Below are 18,631 nucleotides of genomic sequence, written 5' to 3' on the forward strand. Positions count from 1 at the left end.
GAGTTGTTAACGTTAGTGTCCTGAAGTAGTTTGGGGAATAAAAAAATTTGCACTAAGAAGAACAGCAGAGATGGTATTGGAGACTATGTAATGTAGTATGTATGTAATACAGAGATTATGTATTTATTTATGTTAATATCTGCGCAATTAATGTGTAGTAATATCTGCATTTGTGTATACTTGGCTGCCTGTAAGAAGATATGTAAGGGATCATGTAGAGCGAGGCGGTTGTATTACATGGCTACCAACAAAATAAATCAATAATTTGACACAAAATATTGATTTAAAAAGGAGTTTATTTATTTAAAAACTATTGTATTGCTTCCGCTAAAGAAAATAATCCGTTCCGTCTCTACGGTTAGAGTCCTGCGTCCATAGCAACGCTCTGTTTTTCATGGCAATGGTGTGTTAACGTTATACTTAGCAGCGGCTGTTATCAAGAAATAACAGACCGCATTATATATTAGAATTCAACCAAGCCATGTAATTGTAATAATAATAATAATAATAATAATAATAAACGTGTTTAGTTTTATATAGCATTTGTGCTGTGTTGGACTATGATGTCGCCACTGCGTCAAAATGTCAAACGTCAGTGCCCCCCCGCCGATGACCCAATGCCCCTCCAGTAGATCTGCCCTGGCGCCGACTCTGACACACACACACACACACACACACACACACACACACACACACACACACACACACACACACACAAAAACACACACACACACACACACACACACACACACAAAAACACTGCACAGGTCAAATAGACCTATATTCAGTCTGTCCAATGGTTGATACAACACAGTATCCCACCGGTCACAATTGTGACCGATCATAAAACACACTTTTTCACACACTTTTCCATGAAAATTTAAAAAAATTATGATTGATTGTTTCAAAGGGATACTAATGACACATGATTTGGATATTTTTGTTTCTGAGAAAAATTCGGGATTAAATGGGTTAATAGCGACACTGGTGGCAGTTAAGTGAACTGTAACAGTAACTTTACTAGCAATATAACACTAAATATAGAACATTTATTCACAAGACTAATACGCTAATAATCCACATGAAACTGATTAACGTAAGCTGTAACTGACTGTCATAAATTTTTTAACCGTGCACTGACGTCACTGCCATTACACGATAGGCTGAGTTGCCTCATGTGATCCAAGTTAGCCGTTATGCTTTCTCCAATGGTAAGAGATACAGACCCTCTCATCTCCCTAATATAAGACCATCTCTGGTGTTGCTTCACTGCCATTCGCAAATCCTCTCCTGTGGCCTCATGGGATAGTAAAGTGTCCATCGTATGCACACTGCAGAATCTCACCCGGAAGTAGTATGTCATCCGGGTACATTTTGTCTACTCTTTTATAAGTACTGTGAATTCAGACATACTTCTTTTGTCACATACTAGTTTTCGCCATTGGATACCTAGCAGGGAATTATGCGATTTTGGATGCAGCCTAATTGTTAGTGATCACAGTACTGATCTCACTCGATGCTCACCTGCTGTTTCGTATGGCTCTGTGAGGCACGGCTAGGGGAGCTACAGGTCGTAGTCTCAACATCTCATTGATCAGTGCACACAGATACGGCAGTCTGTGACGGTCGCTGTACTGAGGGTACCGCACATCCAGCACACCACACAGCTCCTCGTACACTTTATTCTGAACCTGGACGGCGAGAGAATGAAAATAATGTGTGCTGAATGTTTGTTTATAGACCTGTAGAACAGGGGTTTCCAATCCTGCTCCTGGATGACCACTGTCCTGTTCAGAGTTTAGCAGCAACTCAAGTTAAAGGGATAGTTCACTTTGAAATTAAATTTTGGTATGTTTTATCTTACCTCAAGGGCATCCAAGATGTAGGTGTCTTTTTTTCCGCAGTAGTTTCAATTTTGATATTTTTAGGTCAAACCGTTCTTGTCTCTCAGTCATTTGATGCAGGTCTATGGTCACTGTCTCAAAGAGCATGCACAGAGTCCAAATTAAAACAATTCCCCATCGTCCAAATTAAACAATTCCCCATCGTAAGTACACATTGATGGCCTAAGACACGAAACGAGCGGTTTGTGTGAGAAAACGAACAGTATTTATATCGTTTTTACCTCTTATACACAGCCACGTCCATGTGATCTGAGGGCGCGCGCGCATCCTGGTGTATAGATATTTACACTAGATGTCGCCTTGTCTACGGCAGTTCATTGGAACGAATGTCTTTAAGGCAGCATCTAGTGTATATATCTATGCACCAGTCTGCGCACACGTCACACAGCAGGATCACTTGGACGTGGCTGTGTATAAGAGGTAAAAACGATAAATGACTGACAGACAAGAACGGTTTGACCTAAAAATATCTAAATTGAAACTACTGCAGAAACAAAGACACCTACATCTTGGATGCCCTTGAGGTAAGCTAAAACATACCAAAATTTAATTTCAAAGTGAACTATCCCTTTAAATACACCTGAACCAAGATAAACAAGGTCTTCAGGATAACTAAAAACTTTCAGGCAGGTATGTTAAGGCAAGTTGGAGCTAAACTCTGCAGGCCATTGACCCTCCAGGACCACGATTGCTTGTAGATAGAAGACATTTAAATAGGCTGCAGAAAACAATAGGTACCTCGGGCCTATGTAAAAGGAAGGCCACAGTCCAGTTGAGCAAGGCAGCAGTAGTTTCTGTCCCTCCAATTAGCAGATCCACTATAGTCATGTGCACATGAGTGTTTGTCAGAGTCTATATATGGGAGACAACAATATTTTAGTTAACAATATTGGATTCATTATAGTAAAATTTTTTGCCCCAATGCCAAACTCCTGATTGTGCAGATTTCAATTGAAATGGCTGGATTGTGTCTGCAAAATTTCAAATGTGACCGCACCTTTAGGTTTCTGTTTGTTTACATTTAAATGGAACAGCTTGAAGAACACTGTATTTTTTACTGTACTGTGTTGAATAGGTTAAAGAAAAGATATTTCACTTATTTTACTGATTACAAGTTCTTTCTTTTATTCTTTTAAACATTTTGTAAGAACAAAAGAAGCTAACAACTCAGTTCGTCTTTTATAGATTAAATAATTATTAATTAAACAAATATTTTTCCCCCTGGACATTCAAACACAATGTTATGCCTGTTTTTCATTCAATAGCAAAATATACAATTTATTTCAGTGTTTTGAGGTCTCCAGTTTGGGAAACTTTGGTCCAGAAATCTCCAAACAAAACATGTTCCATTGCTCACCATTTGATTAGCTGCTCCTTGTGGTGGTTCAAGGCACTGCAGAAGTGAAGAAGTCAGCGTGCTGCCTTCTTTATGGTCACTTCTCTGCACATGCCACTCGATTAGTACTTAGCACATTTTAGTTAACTATGTTTGATCATTTTATTAATCATTTGAGCACTCATTCTTACCTTAAACTCCTCTATGTGTTTCCCTATCAGTTCATCACGTCTGGCTACCTCCTTCATGAGACGCGAGAATGGGGGGTTGGGTAATTTCTATGAGGAAAAAAAATGTACAAAAAGGGTGCAAATGAAATGCATCTAGGGTCAAAACAATTCTAAAATCCAGCAACTTGGGGGTTAAAATCAAATGTGTTACCCTGAGCAGAGGGAAGGAGTCCAGTGCTGAGATCCAGGGTGAACCCCAAAGTGACACAATCTTATTCAGACAGTCCTGTAGCTTCTGCAACTCTTCTGAACTCTTATCATACTGTCACAATGAGAGGCAGCAGGAGGTTTCAGTGTGAGTGAGACCGTGACATTGAAGACAAAATAATTGTATATTGTGGGGAATAACTTTTAAACATCATTTACAGTTTTGCCAAAGGTTAGTGTTGTGATGACATTACTCGCGGCCACAGTAAAATCTTCAGATAAATCCACTGCTTTTCCTTTGTAGTCCCGCAACACCTGTTTCAAAACCACAAAATGTTTTCTTTTAAGGGATTAATCTGTATAAGTGTGGTTTTTATAATTATTTTAAACATAAAAAAAAAAAATCCAACATTCCAAAATGGTAAAAATTCAACATTTTCCAATGTTTTTATCTTATACCGTAACCCAACGTGTGTGTGTGTGTGTGTGTGTGTGTGTCAGAGGGTGCTTCTCGTTTCCTAAAGTCTGCATTCTCATTTTCTTGCTCCTTTGTACTTGACCCATGACCTGGAAACTGATAAAAGTCTGTCATGATGAAGAATTTATCAGTGTGTGACTGCGTTTAACTCCACTTTTAGACTCACTCGCAACTTTCCTAAGCACTTCCCTTATGGGTCAATTTCTGCCGCCACACTGATAAAAATGATTTTGTGGTGAACTACAGAAAAAAACAATGTAATTTACATGAAAAAGTTAGTTCAGGCAAGAAGTAAAAAAACTAAGTAAATTATTTATTAGCACTCAATTCAAGCATGTAGAAATGAAAGTAAATATCAACGTTAGAAAATTAAGTAAAATTACTCAACTTTTCTGATACTGGTGTTCCCATCATGCACTAGGCCTTGAATAATTAATGAGCTTGATTTTTCACTGTTTTCCAGCTGTATTTACACTGTTTTATCATTGCTTTTGTTGTTAGGATTAGTAACTTGCCATTTTGTGACATTTGGAGTTCATTTTCTACTCAAAATGACACATTCAAACACAAAAATGATCCATCAAATGTTACCGTCATTGTGTATTGTCTACCAAATATTGAGGTCTCTGTGACATAAGTTTTGATAATGTATTAAAGGGGGGGTGAAATGCTCATTTTCACTCAATCTCCTGTTAATCTTGAGTACCTATTAGTGGTGGAAATTTTGATTCTTTCCAGAGACTCGTTCATTTTCAGTTCGTTCACCAAAATGATTCGTTCAGACTCGTTCACTGATTCGTTCAGTGACAATTTCTTAATAAATACTGCAGCAGGTGGCAAAAAAGAGTGTATTTTATTATATGTTTTAACGAACGTATTTACTTGTTAAAAAAAATGATTTGGCTTTGTTAAAATGTGTGCCTTATTTACTAAATTAATAAAATAAGTCTAAATAAGAGGTTCAGATGACCAAACCAAGGTTTTCTTGCATAATTAACATTTTAATTGTTTGGTCAGACATACACATTCATAAATCTGGGATTATATTAAACGTTGAGTTATGTTATGTATGTTAAATATGATAAACAATTATACGCACACGCACACCTATAACTGCGCTTTGAATGAGATTGAATCACATGACCGATCAACCCAGTACTCTCATTCACGAACGAAAGTACCAGTTTGATCAATTCGTTCACGAACGAGATCTCTCTCTCGTTCAGACTCGAAACAGAGCAATCTCGGTCAGTGACGGGCGTATTCGTTCATTAGATCCAACCAATTACATGCCCCTTCACAGCCCTAACTGAAATGTTATTTGCTGACGTTACGCAAATGAGACCTAACATATTTTTGGTTTGTTTTAGTTTTTAGAGAAGTGCATATGACATGAATAAAACGTAATTAATTAATTTTTGATCATACAAAATGAACACAAGTAGTAAAGTAAATTTTTCAAAGTGCAAAATACCACAAAACTAAGTCTAAAACACACAAACAAAAGAAAAGAAAAGAAAAGCAGGTAAAGAGAAGTGTAAATTTAAATCAAGTAAACCGTCAAGTACAAAATGACAATGTTAATTTGTCTTTGTTATATTTAACCATGCTTGCGTTATTAAACTGTTTTCATTACAATGGTAAAGTGTAAATTTCCTTCTTTGATGCAAATATGCTGACTACACAAACCCAGCTCTATCGGTTCGCCACCATTATCGTTCAAACAACTGGTTCTTTTCGTTCACGAACGACATGTAGCCTACCAGTTCGTTCACGAGAAGATCTCTCTCTCGTTCAGACTCAAAACAAAAGCAACTCGGTCACAGTCAGTGAAGGGCGTATTCGTTCACTACATCCAACAAATCACATGCTCCGTCACATCTCATAATCGAACGCTATTGGCTTGAGGTTTAGTCATTCTTGACAGGTTGAAAACACAGAGCTACCCGGTTCACTGAGCTGCGCATGCGCTGCAATAGCGCCGCGCGGCGGTGGAGGGAGGAATTTCAGTGAACGAGAAATATGAGTCAATGGATTATGTGAACGAGAACGATTCGTTCACCTAAAAGATTCGTTCAAAAAGAACGATTCGTTCACGAACGTAACATCACTAGTACCTAGAGTAGTATTGCATCCTTCATATCTCCATAAAGTCTTTTAGTTTTATTATATTTATAAGAGAAAATAGGCTGTACCGAGTCTTTCCGGAAAAAACCGAGCGTCTGGAGGCGGGTCGTGTGGGCGAAGCCAGAGCCATAGAGAGAATCCGTCGATCTGGGCGTTGTTTATAAAACATTCATCGTCGAAATGCAGGGAACAAACAGTCTACACAACTCGTTTCTGCATCCACTGTTCCTAACGCTGGGTTCTTTGGTAAGCTTTCCCTCACCAAAAACACTTTGGAGACACTATGCAGCGCTGCCGATGATTTCCTGTTGAAGCGCGTTGAGGTGCGCGGTCGCGCTTTTCCGGGAGAAATGCTCATATAAGGAGTTCCACTCTGGTCTACGTCATTAGATCCACGGTAAAAAAAAAAACCAGCCGAAACTTGTACCAACCCGGAAGTAAGATTTTCGGCACAGAAATTCTCCGTTATTCGTCCAAAATATTTTTAAAAAACTTTGGCCATGTTAAGCATGAGTAGGGCTGGGCGATATGACGAAATATATCGTCTGGACGATAGAAAATGTCTATCGTTTTATATAAGGCTCTATCGTTTACGCCACGATAAGGCGTTTTACGGCAGAATTAACCTCACGGCATGCCCATGCACGCTGCAATACATAAACAAACATGGAGGAAGACGGTAGTAGACGCGGTTCAGACCAGGGTAAGTTAATTCTCAACTAGATGACCAGCCAACCCAACCCGTTAGTAGCTCCACAACAGCGCGCATCTGTGCATTCATTCATTCACACACACACACACACACACACACACACACACACACACACACACACACACACAGAGAGAAACGCGATTCATATTTAATCAGTCTTTTTGCGTGTACAGACACTATTGCGATTAGAACAAAGCAAATATAGAACTGACCTATTCCTCAACCGGATCCGTTGCTCCTCGAAATGAAAACGAGGTGAACCTGAAAGTGAACATATCCAACTGATTGTAGGTGTTCTGTTCACATGTTTGCGTGAATCGCCTCAGATTATTTCCGTTTGAATAGCGCGCACTCTCCGTAAGATCAAAGTCAACAGAATATTTTTAATCTCTTTTGCACTTATAATAATAAAAAAAAACCTATCGCGCCGGCGCGATTGTCGAACCCAGGGGGTTAAAAAAATAGATTTTCGCCAAAAATCCTCTTTGGCTCCGCGGCTGCCATGGTAAACAACGTTAGCCGACTGAAGTCTCACGTCACGTGCGAGTCAAGAGCGAAGTGATTGACATGACCAGGCTACCGTAGCTATGGCTTGGATTCGTTAGCAAACATTGCCCCCCTGTGGTATTTGCATATTACTATCACAAGCATAATGTTGCAACAGCGAGACCGGCCAATGTTAGAGACCCGGCCGGTAATGGAATACAGGCCAATATTAGAGGATTTACGGTAGACTATTCATGAACTGAATTAACAGAAAAATTGCTATATCGTTATGTATATCGTTATCGGGATATCAAATGAGCTATATCGGGATATGAAATTTTGGCCATATCGCCCAGCCCTAAGCATGAGAATCCATCTCTTTAACACTGTAAACAACTCTGAATACATGAAACACCATTGTACCCCCCCTTTAATTACTTAAATATTTCTAAATAAAGCATTTACTATAAAAGTGTGGTATAAATCAATGTTACATTGTGAAATGTATTGTAAAGGAAACTTCAACTGAATAGATATTACTCAACGTTTTACTAGACAAGTTACAGTTACTTATTTTCTGTTACTTTCACTTAACTTAGTTAAGTAGAGTTTACTTAATTCCATATGTGAAATTGACTTTAAAAATATGCTTGCAAAAACTTGCCAAAGAAAAATTAAGTAAATTTTGAAGTGAGTTGAAGTGAGTTCACGTAGTGTTTTTGCACAGCGCGTCTGTGTTGTACGTCACACGCATCACACATGACCAGCGTCGGCCAATAGTGAGCCTACGTGTGACGTACAACACAGACGCGCTATGCAAAAACACTACGTGAACTCACTCGAGGCCTAGAGAGAAGGAAATGAATAGTGGAATAAAGTCGTTATTTTTGTTTACTTTTTGCGCACAAAAAGTATTCTCGTCGCTTGATAAACTTAAGATTGAGCCACTGATGTCACATGGACTACTTTGATGATGCCTTTATTGCCTTTCTGGACATGGACAGTATGCCGTCCATTGACCTTCAATGGAGGAACAGAAAGCTCTCGGACTAAATCTAAAATATCTTAAACTGTGTTCCGAAGGTGAACGGAGGTCTTACGGGCTTGGAACGACATGAGGGTGAGTCATTAATGACATAATTTTCATTTTTGGGTGAACTAACCCTTTAATAAATCAGTGATTCAAGTGATCAAGGGCTTAGTGCGTTCCTTTTAAACATATTGTAAGGGTTCAACCAGCAGTGGGCACTCGTACAACGTAAGCAATGACGTACATCCGAGTGAATGAGACGGAGGGAAGTTAGTGAGGGAAGGGCATATAAAATTGGACTGAAACGCAGCCTGTGTGTATCTGCCCTTTACCTGACAGAGATGGTGTGCTTGCTTTTCTATGACAGAGTGCAGGGAATCAGTCGTGCAGCGCTGCAGAGCACTATGTACCACACGCCTATGAGCCTTCCATTCCTCACTGAAATCACCCAAAGAAATGGTTCGCCCTCCACCTGACACTATATCAGCTAAGAGTGAGGTACAAGAACAAACACATATGAGATATGAAAATTATAGGCAGTCTTTTTGAAAAGATAATCAACTGACTGTTGGGCTAGTTGAACAAAGTAAGTTACCTGTGTATGAATGAGGCCTACCAGCAAAGTCAGACCATTTTTTAATCAGAGCCTCGCGGATGATCTCACTACTGTTTAATATCACCATGGCTGCAAAAAAAACAATAAAAGACATGAAAAGAGATTGTTAATGACATAAGGGAGACTAACGTAACAGTAGTTGCAACATTTTTTTTTTTTTACTCCTCTGAATATTTCTCAAACTGTTATTTTTCGTTATTGATCAGAAAAAAAGTAAACGGTAAAACAATCATGAATCACAAGATTATTTCGGAACAGCAAAAATAAATCACATTTTAATGTTACAATTAAAATACCAAACCTTTGTTTTTTGGTTTTTATGTAATAATAACACTGAAAAATAATGTTTCTGGTTAAAATATACCATCAGTACATAATTGACTCTTGTCTGAATGTTTGCCAGTGTAGCTTTTTTTAAAAACATTTTTTTTTACTGTTGCTTATCTAACTAACAGCTATAGAAAAAAAGAAAAAAAGAAAAGAAAAAATTAATGCAGTCTTTCTTGTCTAATAAACGAAAGCACACATACATAGGAAGAGTTGCTCTCAAACATGCAGTTTATTTTTACTTGCATTCCTTGTACCACATGACAAACACGTACGCTATCTTTCGTAGCCTACTAATACGTGCTTACATCACAGTCTGAAGTTATGTAAACATAAACAAAGATACATAACTAAGAATATGTAAACCTTTCCTCAAAAACAAAAAGGAATACCCATTGCTCTGTTGTTTATTTTTTCCTTTCTTTTTTATTGAAAAATATATATTTAAATGTTCAAAATTATTCGAAATTGATGAATGACCAAAGTTTGTGTAATTCTACATTTGATTAGTTGTGGTTCATAGTTCATGAGTTTTACTAACATGAGATCAAATAAAAAGATGAATTACTTGTGCTGCCACAGTTGAGCCGATAGATATTTCCATAGCGATGCGCCAGTGCAGTCAAGTGGATGGGCAGATGATCTTGAGCGAGATCCAGCATATTGCCCAGCAGAGGGAGAGAGAATGGACCAGGAAGAGTGGGAGAAAGAGGAAGGAAGCGCTTAGAGAGGGAATGCAGGAGTTTGGGCACAGCAGCTAGACAAGTACAAGTGGAAAGACAAGTACATATCAAAATGGAGCAGAGCTGTCGAATTTCACAATATCTTTTAGGGGTGGGCGATATACCGGTAGACACGATTAACCGGTTGAAATTTGTGACTATCGTCTATATCAGGGATGTCCAATCCTGCTCCTGGAGGGCCACTGTCCTGCAGAGTTTAGCTCCAACCCCAATTAAACACACCTGAACCAGATAATCAAGGTCTTACTATGCATTCTAGAAACTTCCAGGTAGGTGTGTTGAGGCAGGCTAGAGCTAAACTCTGCAGGACAGTGGCCCTCCAGGACTGAGTTTGGACACCCCTGGTCTATATCGTGGTTACGCTCACTTGGCGTTTCTGTGCTACACAGTCACGGAAGCTCATTTGCATGCGTTTTTAAGTATTGCAGGTTAAAAACTAGTGATTAAGTAAGCAGCGAAAGACATATCAATATATGTGCGTGCTGTCAGAGAGACTGTCATCACTGTATGAGAGACACGCACACCGCAGCTCATAAAGCACATGAGAACTGAACTGAGTGCTTTTTGACGACTAAATACACATACTTTTGAGTCAAAGTGATCCTGTCTTTGCATGTAAACAGTAATTTATGTCTTCAGTGAACATAAACAGTTGAGAAAGAAAACACGAGTATATTGAATCTGTGCAGTTGGTCTTAAAGTGACAGCATCCAAATTTACCTGCTGTTGTCATTAAAGGGATAGTTTACTTTGAAATTAAATTTTTGTATGTTTTAGCTTACCTCAAGGGCATCCAAGATGTAGGTGTATTTTTTTCCACAGTAGTTTCAATTTTGATATTTTTAGGTCAAACAGTTCTTGTCTGTCTGTCATTTAATGCAGGTCTATGGTCACTGTCTCAAAGAGCATGCACAGAGTCCAAATTAAAACAATTCCCCATCGTCCAAATTAAACAATTCCCCATCGTAAGTACACATTGATGGCCTAAGACACGAAATAAGCGGTTTGTGTGAGAAAACGAACAGTATTTATATCGTTTTTACCTCTTATAAACAGCCACGTCCAAGTGATCTGAGGGCGTGCGCATCCTGTTGTGTGACGTGTACGCAGACTGGTGCAAAGATATATACACTAAATGTCGCCTTGACTACGGCATTCGTTAAGAACTGCCGTAGCCAAGGCGACATCTAGTGTATATATCTATGCACCAGTCTGCACCAGATCACTTGGACGTGGCTGTGTATAAGATGTAAAAACGATATAAATACTGTTTGTTTTCTCACACAAATCACTCGTTTCGTGTCTTAGGCCATCAATGTGTACTTACGATGGGGAATTGTTTAATTTGGACGATGGGGAATTGTTTTAATTTGGACTCTGTGCATGCTCTTTGAGACAGTGACCACAGACCTGCATTAAATGACTGACAGACAAGAACGGTTTGACCTAAAAATATCAAAATTGAAACTACTGCGGAAAAAAAGACACCTACATCTTGGATGCCCTTGAGGTAAGCTAAAACATACCAAAATTTAATTTAAAAGTGAACTATCCCTTTAATGTAATCAAACAACAAAAAAGAGAACATCTCTCACTGCTCTTGACTGAATCACTTTTGCAACTTTAATAAGTATAAATGTATTATTTCATTTACACAGTGAAGACTATGCAGTGTTTTTTATACATTTGAGTACTTAATACAAATTCATTTTTTTGTGATATTGAAAATGTTGACAAGAATTATCAAAATGTCAATGGTATCAAACATTTTGAAATCATAAAAACCTTATTTAAAACAAAAATAACTATATTGTGATATTTATCGTACCGTGAAATAAAATTACTCGTATCGTGATATAAGATTTTGGTCATATCACCCACCCATAATCTCCTTCTTCACTTTTCTGGTATTCAGGTTATCAATGGAAAGTTCTTAAATCTACGCCTTCACAGCTCTAATTTGAATCAAACCTCCTACCTTCTGGTTTGTTGCTCGCTTTGGCATCTCTGTCACTTTGCCTTTTAGTCTGTCTACAAAGTTGGACCACAAGCATCCACAAAATGAATAGTAACAGCACCACACTCACTGCTGATATACACATGCTGTTGATTCTTTATTGAGTCTAAAAACTTTCTGAAAGCTTTTCTTTTACTCTCCCCCTTTTATTATATTCCTCCTCCAACCCTGCTCCAATCCACATGATTGAGTGTTGTTTCTTAAAGTATCCTCTCATCAAGGATAGGTAAATATTATCTTGACCTTTATCTCAATGTTACTCTCAAAGCAAGAAGAATTAACCTCTAACATTACGATTTGATGAATGATATTACAGGATACCAAGTGCCCATTGGCTTTATGATCAACAAAGTTTCTATTTAGTAAAAAAAAAAAAGTACATAGTACATATAAATAGTGGACTCTAACACTAAGTGCAACTGTGCATGCTATTGTATATCCTTTACTGCCGAGCTCCATGCTGATATATTGCCGCAAGGCGTTGGAAGGAAAGGCCCCATTCATTGCAAATAAAGCAGTGATTCAGCAGAAGCTCAGGAATATAGTGAAATACAGTTACCACCCTGAAAAACCAATCAAAGAAGTATAGTGTCAGGTATGGCGGAATCTAGTCTATAGCCAAACCACAATCTAAGCCTTCAGCCCTCACAGGAATACTGTTTAACCAGTCTGCTTCAACTGGCAGTTTAGCAGGACTGAACAGACATTTGAAAAAGGATATTTGGAAAAGGATTTGCCTGTAAAGAAATGTTATGCTGTAATAATTCACTGATGGATCCATGTGCACTAATGCATAGAATCATTATACAGATATGAACATACTGTAAGCCTTCTACTTGACACATGCAAATACTGCCATAAAGTTATTTGGCTTTGATTCTGCATTAATATATTTATATTATATTATATTATAGTATATTATATGCAGATTTAGTAAGTATAATAAAAAATAATAAATACTAAGTAAAGAAATATTAAGAATAATATATAAAAACGCCTCGGTTACGACTGTAACCTCGGTTCCCTGAAGAGGGAACGAGCGTTGCGTCGAGAATGACGCTATGGGGAACGCTTTGCGTGATGACGTCTTGAAGCACATGTAAAATCAGTCCAATGGTGTGGCGGAACGTCAGAGGCGGGTGACGTCACGTACCAGGAAGCTATAAAAGCCGGCCCGAAACAGAAAACGAAAGCTTCGTAAAAGTCTGAAGTCGAGCTGACAGGCATGAAGGAGATATGGCAAGGCGACGCAACGCTCGTTCCCTCTTCAGGGAACCGAGGTTACAGTCGTAACCGAGGCGTTCCCTTTCAAGGGAACTCCCGTTGCGTCGAGAATGACGCTATGGGGAACGTCTATACCAACGCCTCCATAGCTACGAATGTCTGTCCTGTGTGTAATCTAATAGAGCAGCACTAGGATGACAAAACATGAGACCCTGGAGCAGAGTCTAGATCCAGAGAGTAGAACCTGACGAAAGTGTGCGGTGAGGACCAGCCTGCCGCATCACAAACGTCCTGTAACGAAACTCCTGATATAAGGGCCTTAGAGGCCGCCATACTCCTCGTAGAGTGCGACCGGACAGCCAAAGGAGAAGGCTGTCCAGCCACCTCATAAGCAAGTGAGATAGTCTCAACCACCCACTGCTCATTCTTTGCTTAGACACTGGACCTCCCTTGTTAGGGGAGCAAATGTCACTTTTACGCCACAGGGCAGCTCTGTGGACATACGCGTCTAACGCCCGAACAGGGCAAGCAAATTATTAGCCTCCTGGTCCGATTTCGAAAGGGAGGAGGACCTCCAAGTGCCACGAGGGAAACGAGATACCAAAGGGGTCTTTCCCCACAGACATTCCACCCAAAAGAATGTGGTAAGCACCTAAGGCCGCCACATAAACCTTTAAGGTGGACGGGGTCAGACCTGCAGTGAACCGGTCCTGCAGGAACTCCAGAACTGTACCAATTGGGCAGTTGACTGGATCCAACCGACGGTCACTACACAAAGAGGTGAATACTCTCCAGTTCAGGGCATAAAGTTTCCTCGTGGAGGGAGCTCTGGACTGTAGAATGGTCTCAACAACCTCAGTTGAGAGACCTGACTCTATGAGCTGGGCCCCCTCAGAGGCCAAGCCCACAGGTTCCACAGTTCTGGGCGGGGGTGAAATATCGAGCCCTCCGCCTGGGACAGAAGGTCCCTCCTGACGGGTAGCTCCAGAGGAGGCCCGTCGAGGAGCGACACAAGATCGGGAAACCATACTCTGCCCGGCCAGCGCAGGGCTATAAGAAGCAGGCAAACCCGGTCCCTGCGAACTCTCTCCAGAACTCCCGGGAGCAGAGCAACTGGGGGAAAAGCGTACAGACGTAGCCTCGGCCACGTCTGCACCATAGCATCCAGTCCAAAGGAGCTGGATGCGTGAGGGAGAACCAAAGTGGACAGTGAGACGTCTCTCGAGACGCAAACAGACCCACTTATAAATTCCATATCAGCTCCACCACCTCGGGGGTGGAGCCACCATTCCCCGGGCCTCGGCCCCTGTCTCGACAGAGTGTCTGCTCCTATATTTTGGACCCCGGGGATGTAGGCTGCCTTGAGTGACAGCAACTTCCCCTGGGACCACAAGAGGATATGGCGTGCCAGCGCAAACCCCCTTGATATAGGCGACTACCGACGTGTTGTCCGTATGTACTACACATGGTGTCCCCTGAGACCTGTGATAAAGCTCCTCAGAGCCCGGAAGACAGCTAACATCTCTAGGCGATTGATATGCCAGGAACGATGATGGTCTTCCCACAGACCTTGAGATGAGCGACCCTCAGGATCGCTCCCCAACCCGTGAGAGAAGCATCCGTCGTTAGCAGTTTGCGACGACAAGGAGCTCCCCGCACTGGGCCCTGGGACAGGAACCAAGGTTTCTTCCACATAACCAAGGCACGTAGGCATCACCGCGTGACCTTGATTGTGCGAAATGGGTTGCCCCTCGGGGAAAAACCCTCTGGTCCTGAGCCACCACTGCAGGGGCCTCATGTGCAGCAGTCCAAAAGGTATCCCGTTGGAAGCTGCTGCCATGAGACCCAACAGTCTCTGGAACTGTTTGACAGTGAGTAGCTGGCCTAGCTTTACACTTCTCACAGCTGCCAGGATCGAAGCGTGGCGATGACAGGCGCGCCTGCATCGACACTGAATCCCAAACCACGCCTAAAAAAGTGGTCCTCTGGAGTGGAGAAAGCACACTCTTCTTGGCGTTCAGCCGTAACCCCAACTCTTTCATATGGGCGAGAACAACATCTCGATGTTGAACTGCCATCTAATGCGACTGAGCTAAAATCAACCAATCGCCGATGTAGTTCGTGATGCGAATACCCCGGAGGCGCAGAGGCGCCAGAGCTGCATCCACGCATTTGGTGAAAGTGCGGGGTGATAAAGCCAGGCCGAATGGAAGAACTCGATATTGGTATGCTTTGCCCCCGAAAGCAAACCTCAGGAACTTCCAATGTCACGGACGGATGGAAATATGCGTCCTTGAGGTCTATCGTGACAAACCAGTCCTCGGACTAATCTGTGGCACGATTGTCTCAATGTTAACATTTTGAACTTGAGCTGCATGACACCTCGAAGACCTAAAATGGGACGCAATCCCCCGTCCTACTTTGGAACTATGAAGTACCGGCTGTAAAACCCGGTTTCCCTGTTGGAGGGAGGTACATATTCTATGGCCCCTTTCTCTAACAGAGTGTTTACTTCCTGTTCCATAACCAGAACCTGCTCGGGGCCCACCATTGTGGGCAGGACCCCCATAAACCGCGGTGGGCGTTACTAGAATTGTATCTAATACCCTTTTTCCACGGTCTGCAGGACCCAACGAGAAACATTTGACAGTAGCTTCCACGCTGTCAAAGATTCTACTAGAGGTACCAGTCTCTCGAGACTGGTTTCTGGATTTTGTTGCTGTTGAGTAGTCGGTTCGTCGCCCTGTAACGGCGCACCGGCAGGGAACGACCAAACAGACTGCTCTAGCACCCTCCTCAGAGGGGGCGGGCATCCCGAGGCCACTACGTTTCCGGGTGGACCTTGAGATATGTGCTCGCCGGAGACCGCTGCGCCCTGTAACACCGGAGGCGGCAGGGTTGGCAGAACGGTCCCCTGAGGGCACCGAAGAGAGACGGCACCGTATTTTTCTCCTGCTGTTGAGCAGTCGGTTCGTCGCCCTGTAACGGCGCACCGGCAGGGAACGACCAAACAGACTGCTCTAGCACCCTCCTCAGAGGGGGCGGGCATCCCGAGGCCACTACGTTTCCGGGTGGACCTTGAGATATGTGCTCGCCGGAGACCGCTGCGCCCTGTAACGCCAGAGGCGGCAGGGTTGGCAGAACGGTCCCCTGAGGGCACCGAAGAGAGACGGGCACCGTGAAAAGAGGTGTTAACCGCTCTGCTTCGGGGGGACTACCCTCATTTGTCCTGAGCCCTCAGACATCAGGACTTTTTCCCAGCAGCCTTCTTGGCGGTAATAACGGTCCGCAGATCCGTTTTACCCCTCGAAGACTGCTGGGTTTGAGAGCGCCCTCCGTGTCCCCGAGATTTTTGTGGGGGAGCACGGGAGGAAACGCTCTGTTTCTGAGTGGCGCGGTGCTCAGCGCTCTTTTTAGAGGAGTGAGGCTGCTCCCGCTCAGCAGCCTCATAGAAAGAACGGCGGGGGAGAAGTTTCTGAAGTGCAGCTGCCTGTTTTGAAGCTTCTTGTGACTTCGCTACAGCACTATTAACTGCGTCTCCAAATAACCCTTGCGTGGATACTGGTGCATCTAAAAGAACATGTTTTTCTTTGTCCTTTATGTCACTTAAGTTAAGCCACAGATGCCTCTCAGTGGCCACCAGGGCTGCCATAGAGCGGCCGATGGATTTAGCCGTCTCCTTGGTGGCCCTGAGAGACAAATCCGTGGCTCTACGCAGTTCAGACACCGTATCAGCACTAATACCCCCGCCCTCCTCAAAATCACCCAATAACTCAGCCTGGTAAGCCTGCATTATGGACATTGTATGTAAACACGCTGCAGCTTGACCGGCGGCGGCATAAGCTTTATGAACCAGGGAAGAAGTAACTTTTACTGGCTTGGATGGAAGTGCAGGAGCCTTCAGAGAAGATGCCGTTGCTGGAGAGAGATAGCTCGCGAGCGTCTCTTCCACCTTCGGCATCTCCCCATAACCATGCTCTTTATAATTGTGAATGGATGAATAGTGTGATGTTTGTGCAGTATACACTCGATATGACACTGGTTTCGCCCACGATCTCGACACCTCGGTGTGGAGATCGGGGAAAAACGGCAGGCTCCTGCGCTGGGGCTGCGCACGAGATGGCAGGAAGCGTTCGTCGAGCTTACTTTTCGAACGAACGTCCTGCCTATCTTCTGGCCACTCAATAGACAGTCTGTCAACAGCTCTAGTAATGACATCGAGCAGTTCCTCAAACGCATGAGACTGAGGTGGCGAATCCTCAGACTCAGCTACAATACTCACAACATCCAACTCCTCAGAGCTGGATAGTTGCAGTACTGGTACCTCTATCGGGGGGGAAGAAACCGCAGCGCGTGCTTCCACACCCTGATAAGAGGCACTGGATCTATCAGACGGATGCTGAGATAAGGCAGAGCCCGTCTCAACATCCACTGATAAATCCATCTGTGAACCCCAGGTCTGAGATCGACGCCGTGCCTCGACAGCGGCGGGACCCGAGCCCTGGGGAGCGTGGTCGGGATTGAACCGAGCCAAGCGGGATCGGAGCGTACGCAATGGAAGCGCACAGCAATGCACACAGTCACCACCCTCGAGTGCTGACTGGGCATGCTCCTCTCCCAAACAAACAACACAAAGAGTGTGTGTGTCACCTCCCGTTAAATAACGCGGGCAGGGATGGACACACACTCTAAACTGCTGCTCGCTCGCCATACTGAATATATATATATATATGATATAGACAGACAACACCAAATATACAGACAGATTTCACACAGAGCGCAACTGAAGACTCAGAAAGCTTTCGTTTTCTGTTTCGGGCCGGCTTTTATAGCTTCCTGGTACGTGACGTCACCCGCCTCTGACGTTCCGCCACACCATTGGACTGATTTTACATGTGCTTCAAGACGTCATCACGCAAAGCGTTCCCCATAGCGTCATTCTCGACGCAACGGGAGTTCCCTTGAAAGGGAACTCAATTTTTTTTAATCCAGGACTCGTTAGCACTTTGTTTTTATTGATTTTGTCTACATATGATGAACATAAAAAGTAAAACAAATTCATAGAGAGGAATTCTAAACCAGTCATGTGAAAAGATAAAAATAAAATAAAAAATAGTACCAATAGAGCAAGACAGTGCAGTTATTCCATTAGCGGAAATGTTAATATCAACGATGGACCACTATTAACACAAATACATCAACACATGCATACTGTACGTCTACATAACATTTTGAAAAACTTTATATTAACTTA

The 18,631-nt window shown here is 42.4% G+C and overlaps 1 protein-coding gene across 1 annotated transcript in view; it reads right to left on the bottom strand.

Moving 5' to 3' along the window:
* The window catches only part of cyp21a2 (cytochrome P450, family 21, subfamily A, polypeptide 2), a gene marked incomplete at its 5' end in the record, with an annotated part of 16,771 nt that extends 4,533 nt beyond the window's left edge, over positions 1–12,238 (bottom strand). Inside the window, 10 exons of the mRNA XM_081388140.1 lie at positions 1,525–1,691; positions 2,643–2,756; positions 3,262–3,345; positions 3,432–3,518; positions 3,622–3,732; positions 3,837–3,932; positions 8,783–8,937; positions 9,046–9,135; positions 9,962–10,150; positions 12,115–12,238. Coding sequence (XP_081244266.1) covers positions 1,525–1,691; positions 2,643–2,756; positions 3,262–3,345; positions 3,432–3,518; positions 3,622–3,732; positions 3,837–3,932; positions 8,783–8,937; positions 9,046–9,135; positions 9,962–10,150; positions 12,115–12,238 — 1,217 coding nt within the window. The remainder of the gene's footprint in view (positions 1–1,524; positions 1,692–2,642; positions 2,757–3,261; positions 3,346–3,431; positions 3,519–3,621; positions 3,733–3,836; positions 3,933–8,782; positions 8,938–9,045; positions 9,136–9,961; positions 10,151–12,114) is intronic.
* Positions 12,239–18,631: the final 6,393 nt, after the last annotated feature.

The sequence above is a fragment of the Scardinius erythrophthalmus genome (assembly GCF_964197995.2).
Source record: "Scardinius erythrophthalmus genome assembly, chromosome: 16".
Lineage (NCBI taxonomy): Eukaryota > Metazoa > Chordata > Actinopteri > Cypriniformes > Leuciscidae > Scardinius > Scardinius erythrophthalmus.